At 55.5% G+C, this 8,366-nt stretch overlaps 1 protein-coding gene across 1 annotated transcript; it reads right to left on the minus strand.

The window, feature by feature from the left end:
• Nucleotides 1-406: 406 nt before the first annotated feature.
• SLX9 (SLX9 ribosome biogenesis factor) lies at nt 407-5,758 on the minus strand. Its single transcript, XM_066363651.1, has 5 exons — nt 5,725-5,758; nt 3,129-3,279; nt 2,058-2,126; nt 1,489-1,596; nt 407-698 (listed from the first exon to the last, which is right to left on the minus strand). The coding sequence occupies exons 1-5, from the start codon at nt 5,756-5,758 to the stop codon at nt 575-577; spliced, it is 486 nt and encodes a 161-aa protein (XP_066219748.1). The 3' UTR covers nt 407-574.
• Between the last annotated feature and the right edge of the window lie 2,608 nt (nt 5,759-8,366).

Consider the following 8,366-nt stretch of genomic DNA (forward strand, 5'->3'; position numbering starts at 1 on the left):
TCACGACCCACAGGTTGAGAACCGCTGATCTAAATCAAGCTCCACACAGATACAGCCACCAGATCAATCATGCAGTTGTCTAAGGGTGGCCCCACACACAAGCCAAGCCTCCGAGGAGATCCCAGCACCAAGGACCAGGCACCTCGCGCAGCAGACCCCAGGGCCTATCCTCTCCTCTGAGGCACACGTCCTCTGCTGTCCCTGAAGGACGTGGGCAGCTAGTCCCTGCCAGCACAAACCCTACTACCATTCCTGAAGGTCTGAGAAAGGCACCCTCCCCTTCCACACCCTCAGATTGAGGGTTTAAGCCAGTGTTTCTATAGCCCAACCTTCAAACCCAGAACTTCTAACAACTACCTTGCTCATAGGACAGCCAGGGTATAGAAGGAAGCACTGTCCCACTGCCTGAGTTTGTACAGCTTTTATTCAGCCTCTGGGTTGGCCCCACTAGTCCTCACAAGCAAGAAAGAGCTAAGGGAGCTGCCCTCTGGGCTCAGGGTGACAACGGCAAGGAGTTGGCCCTCTCTGGCACTTCATGTGCGTCCTCAGAGCTCATGGCACACCCCGGGCCAGGTCAGAGCAGGCCACCACCATCCAGCTGCATCTGCCGGGCCAGCTGCTGCCCGATGGCTAGCAGGGGGCTGGCTCTGTAGGCCGGGTTGGCCAGCAGGTCCTGGAAGCGGGTTCTTTCTTCCTCACTGAAAGAATTGAAGTCAGAGATCAGCAGACCCCATGCCCCTGGGGCTATAGGGAGGGCATTCAGCACCCAGAACCCACCTCAGCTGAGCCACCCCATCCCCCAGTGCCACAGGGCAGGCTGAAACCTGGAGTAGATAGGAGAGGCCAAGGAGGGACAGGGGCAATGGGCTGGATGAGGTATAGGGAGTGAGGAAAGCAGCCTGAGTTTCTCTAGTAGGGGTCAGGCCAAGGAGGCCTGAGGGCTGGGCAGGGTTTTGAGCAGGAGGGAAGAGGCTGTCCTGGGGCCTCCTCATGGTCACACAATGACCCTAGGGCCACTATGCCCAACCATGGGGTTGGGGGACTGGCATCACTGCCTCTTTGTCAGGGGGGTGGGGATTCTAGGCACCCTTTTCTGACCTTGACAAAGAGCTGCTACTAAAGGCAAGAGGCTGCCAAGTGTAGAGAGGCAGCAGCTGGCACACAGCCTGCATGCACCCTGCAGACACACAGCCTTACATAAGAGCTCCCCCCCCCCCCCCCGCCCCATTGCTGCCAAAACAGATGCGGCCACTGCAGGGACAAAGGGTCAGGATTTCTGCGTCCCCACAGGCCCCAGGCCAGACCTTCTCACAAATGGGTACCATGGTGACAGAGGTGGCACCAGCAGCCCTCCCTATGGAGACAGGAGGTAGATCCTTTCCCCTGCAGGAGGTCTGAGCCCCAGAGTCCACAGTGGAGGCTGCTGTTCCCTGCACACCTGTCTCTAAACCCAGTCAGACCTGTTGGGTGCAGGGATGGTCATGCTACCTTCTGGAGGCAATCGGGCAGCTCGAGTTCAGCAGGCCCTGAAGCCCAGCCATGGCCACTGGTGTCTTGGATAGGCATTCCTGGAGGATAACACCTCTGCCCCTGAAACTGGGGAGCCCGATCAGAAACCTCAGGTGGCAGCTCCAGGACAAGTCCAAAGTGAGCCTGCTGTGGTGGGGAGGGAGCCATGCCTGGCACGGCCTGGTCTTAGGAAGAGTGGGCAAGGTCATACTACGCCAGGCCCCAGCTTTCCTGGTTGTTAACAGGAGAACTTGAATCCCACTAGACAACTGACTGCTGGTGCCAGGTGATGACACTTGGGGCAGTGACCCCAAACCCCAAGGACCTGAGCCTGGGGGCAGCCCCTGAGGGCCAGCAGCAGCTGCTCGCGTCACTGTCCCAGGAGAAGGGACTTTCTGGCCCCAATGGAAAGCCAGGCTGTACCCCAGAGCTGGCCCAGCACTGCCCTCAGAGTGGACTGAGTCTGGGGGACCTGACAGCCTTGGAGGTGAAGCAGGGAGGGAAGGGGGAGCACAGAACCTCACTCGAGGGGGGCGGGCTGCACTCACAGGAGCTGGAGCCTCTGCGCCGCACTCATGCGGCTCAGCTCGGCGGGCTGGGGCTTGCTGCTTGCTCTGCTGTGGATAGAGAAGCCGCATCAGTGCCACACACAGTCTCCTGGAACGTCTGCCAGGAGCACATCTCTGAGGGTGCAATCCACAAGGCTTTGGGGTGGGGCTGGGACCAGCGTTCCTCTTCCTGAGTGAGACTCTGGGAGTGTGTGTGACCCCATTTGGCCAAATCCTAAACTCAGCCTCCAGGCCAGAGGGCCTCGTCTTTGATATTTCTTTTAAAATAGTAGCATAAAACATTCCTGGTTCATCCAGGACAGTGCCTTTACCCCCATGTTCCTGTCACCCAGGCTCAGTCTGACACAGTCCCAGCTCCATCTGCTCCAGGGTGCTGCTCTGCTCCTCCTGCCACTGACCCCGTCTTTGTGTTCACCTGGATGTGGGCCCCTTGCTGACCACTCACAGCTCTTCTGGGGCCTGTGCTTGTGGAACGGGGGCTCAGGGCTCCTTTCCTCCAGCCAGAGCCCCCAAAGATGACCACGTGCTGAGAGGTCCAGAAAACAGGCCTCAGGCCTTGAGGCCTTGAAGTTCTACCCCCCCGTATATTAAAGGTAGAATGACAGGTGGGCTGAGGCCTCATGCAGCCCCTTCACGTCCTAAGGTGGCATAGACAAATCCAGGAGCCTCTTCAGTGCCTGGAGGGCTTAGAGTAGCTTGAGCTCTTGAAGGGTGGGAGGCCAGAGGAGGCAGGATCCTCAGCCAGCCTCAGGGCCTGTGCAGGGCCTGGTAGGCAGCTCTCAGGCAAGCAAGACATCCTCCTCAATGGGCTTCCCATAAGCTATGGACACTGCATGCACAGCCAGGCCAGGTAAATCCCCTCCAGCCAGTGGCATGGGGAGGGGCTTTCACACCAGTGCCAGCCCCAGTCCTGTCCCCATTGTCCTGGAAAGTCTGGGCTTCAGCCAGCTTGGAAGTTTCTCCAGTGGAGAACCCCCGGCTGGGCCAACTCACTTGTAGCCTGGCCAGTGCAGCCTTGACCTCTCCAGGCAGCTGAAGATGGACACTCACCCTCGGGTGTGTGGCCTCCTGGCGCCAACTTCCAGCTCCAGCAGCTCAGGCAGGGCGTCCCGAAGGGGCTGCAGGTCCCCCACTATCACTGTGGCCCGCCGCCTCCGCTCTGCCTTGTGCTTCTGCTCAGCCAGCTTTATGGCTTCAATTTCTGCGGAAGGGGAACAAGGGGTTAGCGGGGGAACTGAAGGCAGAAGAGTACCCACCATCTGAGCCTAAGCCCGGGCCTGCTCTCTTCCTGCCACAGGCAGGCCACTCATTTCTGTCCTGCGGCCACCTCTAAGCCAATAGGAACCTGAGGGGGTAGGCTGGCTCTTAGTTATTTTCTCTCCTAATCACAGAGGTGCGCTTTTAAATGACAGGGTTGATGATAAGACTGGAGTGTAGGCACTGAGGACATTTCCTCTAGGAAAAGGGCCAGGCACAGCAGCCCAGGCTCTTAGGGGGTGGGAAGAGCCCACAATCAGAGAGGTTAGTGGGCATCACATTTTTTTCCACTCCCCAGGCACCACACACAGGGAGAATCCCCGTGCGAAGAGGTGACAGCTTAGGGGAGGGAGGGAGCCAGATTTCCAACACTGAAATGGGTGAGGGGACGATTGCCTGTGAGAGGTCTCAAAGAAGGCCTCTGCACAGCCCCTGGGGCAGAGGAGATGGGTGGCGGAGCACAGCAGAGTGTAGAAGTCAAGGTGTGAGGCTGTAGGCGGTGGCAGGGCAGTGGCCTGTGCCCTGGAGGTTTGGGCAGGGCATGCACAAGTCATGGCCTTGCAATTTGATTTCCGTTTACATACATATTTATTTCAAAATTGCTAATAAAACACACACTCAAACATGGGATTTCGCCTAGCTAGGTGGTGGCGCAGTGGATAGAGCATTGAACTGGGTCGTGGAGGACACAGGTTCGAAACCCCAAGGTTGTCAGCTTGAGTGCAGGCTCATCTGGTTTGAACAAGGCTCACCAGCTTGAGCCCAGGATCGCTGGCTTGAGCAGGGGGTTGCTCGGTCTGCTATAGCCCTCCTGGTCAAGGCACATATGAGAAATCAATCAATGAACAACTAAGGTGCTGCAACAGGGAATTGATGCTTCCCATCTCTCTTCGTTCCTATCTGTCTGTCCCTATCTGTCCCTCTCTCTGACTCTCTGTCTCAAAAAAAAAAAAAAAAAAACACCACCCAAAACAAACAAAAAAAACCCGTGGGATTTCCACAGTGGGGCTTGTGAACAATGCTGGCTAGCTGGTGAGCGGCAGATTTTGGACAAAGGCCCTACCTTCCCCAAGGAGATGGGGGAAGGGGGCAGTGGTTCAAACACCACAGCCCGAGGGGCCACCATTCCCACAGCCCGAGGGGCAACCTAGATGGACCCAGGGAAGAGCTGGAGGCTGCTGTACTAACTGATCTGTTAACTTGCTCTGCACCAGATATATAAAAGAGGCTCTGCTACAAAAAACACTTGGAAACGAGGGTAGTGATAGGCTTGTTGTGAGACCTGAGCTTGACACCCATCTCACCTTGGAACCCTGCGTGGTTTGCTGGGCTATAAATAAAGGACTGTAGACTATGCATCACATCTTAACAGAAAACTAAGAACCAGGACAATTCACAGCCAGCTCCACACAGAGCACAAGATGTCGCCGGAGAAAGGCAGCCAGGGCCCTGGCCAGTTGACTCAGTGGTAGAGCGTCGGCCTGGCGTGCAGGAGTCCCGGGTTCAATTCCCAGCCAGGGTACACAGGAGAAGCGCCCATCTGCTTCTCCACCCCTACCCCTCTCCTTCCTCTCTGTCTCTCTCTTCCCCTCCCGCAGCCAAGGCTCCATTGGACCAAAGATGGCCCGGGCGCTGAGGATGGCTCCATGGCCTCTGCCTCAGGCGCTAGAGTGGCTCTGGTTGCAACAGAGCAACGCCCCAGATGGGCAGAGCATCACCCCCTGGTGGGCGTGCCGGGTGGATCCCGGTTGGGCACATGCGGGAGTCTGTCTGACTGCCTCCCCGTTTCCAGCTTCAGAAAAATACAAAAAAAAAAAAAAAAAAAAAAAGGAAGGCAGCCAGGCGACCAGTAGCAGACTGTTCCCTCTACATTCTTGTGACTCTATGGCCAGGCCCTTCAGAGCACTGTGGCTACAGTCAGCCCTGCAGGGCAGACGTAGGACGCAACGTAGGAGAAACTAGGGACCTGTATGGGAGCCCCATGCATGAGGACAGGCTCAGGACAGCCCACTGATCAATGCAGAGAAAGTGCATGGCACAGGGCCCCAGAAAGTGTGTGAAAGGTGTTTGGTGAGTGGGGACCCTAATAGGCATTTTCAGGACGGGAATTTCAGAAACTAACACTATTCATCTGCCATGACGAAGCATGTGGCAGGATTCCCAACGGCCAGCCGCTCTCCCAGCTTGCAGCCACGGCAGCGCTGCCTATCCTGAAGACCCCAGCTGCCCAGAGCAAGCTGTGGGCGACCCACCCTGACCAAGCCCAAGGTAGGGACACATGCAGGGACAGGGACCACAGTCCCTGTCTAAGACCGTCTAGAAGGGGCCTGTGTAGCAAGGGTTGTTCTCCCAGCCCCAGATAGCTGAGTCCGGGGTAGAGACCACCCACCCTCCCAGGCCTCGTGCACTGAGCCCCACACCATCCCTCAGAGCCCTGGGTTCTACTGGAGCCCTAATAATGGGTTCATTCAGTGACAATTCAGTCCTTCCCAAACTTCCAGGATGAGGTAAATTGGTTGCTTGGCATCTTATCACACCAGGTGCATCTCAAGCTCCCTGGGAGTCCTGGGACAGGGGTGGGAGTCTCGGGCAGAAGGAACTGGGAGGGGTGGCACTCTCTCGCTGCCACTCCTTCACCAGCTGGGCTGGCAGGCCCGGCACCAACGCCACGCCAGGACCAAACAGCAAAGCTGAGCACCGCGGTGGCTCCCAGGAAGAGGGGTGCAAATGCTAAACCAATCAAAACCAAAACATTTTAGATTGACATGTGGTATCCAACTAGGAAGTGTCTGATGCATGCAAGGGCGGCTCATGTGTGGACGTCTGCCAGCCAGTCCACTGCAGCCAGTGGCAGCTTCAGAGGGGAAGGCCTAGTCACCAGAAATGCCAAAAAGAACCCGATGAAACTCGCCATCCATTCACGATAAAAATAAGAGATTAAGCAAAAAATATAAACATACATATATAACACAGACAACAGTGTGGTGATAGCCAGAGGTAAAGGGGGCTGGAGGGCCAGTGGAGATGGGCAAGGTGGGCAGGGGGAATGGGGATGAAGAGACTGCTTAGGGCGATGGAGGCACAATGCAGTCTGCAGATGATGTTCTGTTGAGCAGTACACTTGAAACCTGCATGGTTTTGTGAATCAATGTCATCTCAACAAATTCAATAAAATAAAATAAATGACAAACAGAAGGAACTGCCTTAATCTGAGACAGAAAACCTACCAGAGGCCTGTGGTAAACATCCCATGTGTGGTGAAACACTAGCCACACTCAGTTATGAAGCAGAATAAGAAAGGATGACTGTGATCCCACGCAGTCCCGGCATGTCCAGGGAGGGCTGGTGGACAGGCAAGTCTCTGCCTGACGACACACCAGCTGCTGGGCAGCCCGCGGGGGCCAGCTCAGCTTCCCCACCAACCCACAAGTCTGACATGATTTCAGTCAAACCTCAACAGGAGTCCTAACCAAACCTGTGGGGCTATTTCTAAATCTTATTTTTAAAAGAAACTAAATGCATAAGAAATGCCAAAACAGTTTGGGGAAAAAGCAACAAGAGAGTTAACCTATCAGATATTAAAGCAAATTATGAAAGAACAGAAATTCAAACAAATCCATGTGCAAGAGGGCCCTGCAGAGAGGCAGGGACTCGAAGTGGTGCTTCAAACTGACCACTGACCGGCCCTCCTTCTGGGGGAAAAGTGAATTCCTCACCCCTCCCTCCTGCTGTTCCTAAAAATCAATTGTACAAGAATTAATCATGACAAATCAAACAGAAATCAAAGGCCAAAAGACACAGGAAGAGCTGCTCAACTCTACTTAAAACCAAGGAAAATGACAACGGTGAATGCCACTTGTCACCTGTCAGAGTGGCAGATTTTACAGTCTAATAATACCAAGTGTGTGGATTCTGGGGACAGAGGGTAGGGAGCCTGAACAGTGGCAGCAACTGGGTGAGGGCAGTCAGGTGGAGCGGTGCACATGTCATCCAGCCCTCCTGGACCCACAGGGCACCCTGAGCGCCCCAAGGGCTGGGCTGTCTGAGAAATCCTGCCTCGCTACTCTGCATGCTGGGGAAGTGGAAGCAGAGAGGGGACGGGCACTCCAGTGGGAGGACTAGCTGGGACACGGGCCCTGGGCAGGTGCTGCTTGTGGCAAAATACAAGAAGGCACACCCACGGGCACGGCTTCACCACACACTGAGCGAAAAGGCAAAGTGACAGAAATCCACACAATCACACTCACCATGCATTTCTTAAGCCCCTCACACCAGCATGTATGCACAAGTGAAGAGAAAGGTCTGCCAGTTTAATCTTACACAGCCAATCAGTGCTCACTCCTGAGCAGAAAACCAGATGTGAGTTTGGTAGCTTTGTCTGTTTTCCTGAACAGTTTCATAACATTATTTATTTGCAATTAAAACTTTACTCTGTCCTCAGGAGTGGATGTCCTTCTGCCCAGCCTGGAAGGGGGTTGGGGGCTGTCAGCTCCATGCCAATGGGCTCCTCTCCCTCCTCTGCCCTGTGCCCCACAGAGCCTTCCCCTCCCTTTCTGGCCAGAGATAGTAGTGAAGGCAGGAGGAGAGAGAGCTTGGGCACTTACTATCCTCTGTCATCCCACCACTCCTGCCCTCCTGGCTGCGTCCTCCACCAGGCCAAGCCCTCTTCTGGGGAGCTGGACTCCTCCCTTTGCCCCGATAGGCGGGGCTGGCACTGCTTTCCCAGAGCCCTGGGGCCTCACCGTCCTCACTGGCTCCCTCCACACCTCTGCACCTAATCTGTGCATAGCCCCTTCGTTAACTTCTCTCCATGAAACCCTATTGAGGGTGCTGGACTAGACTGACCCACAAGCTGTTTGTCACACCAGGAGCAGGGATTTCACAGCCAGCCCACTTGAGAGCAAAGGGCGACAAGAAAAAGTCCCTTCTATCAACTCTGCAGTAGAAAGCAGCAAGTTCTGCAGTGATGACAGAAGAGGAGCACCCCCAGGGGTGTGGCTAGGAGCAGGGAGGCGTTGTCCCTGCTCCCAC

Source organism: Saccopteryx leptura, chromosome 2 (genome assembly GCF_036850995.1).
Source record: "Saccopteryx leptura isolate mSacLep1 chromosome 2, mSacLep1_pri_phased_curated, whole genome shotgun sequence".
Classification (NCBI taxonomy): Eukaryota; Metazoa; Chordata; class Mammalia; order Chiroptera; family Emballonuridae; genus Saccopteryx; species Saccopteryx leptura.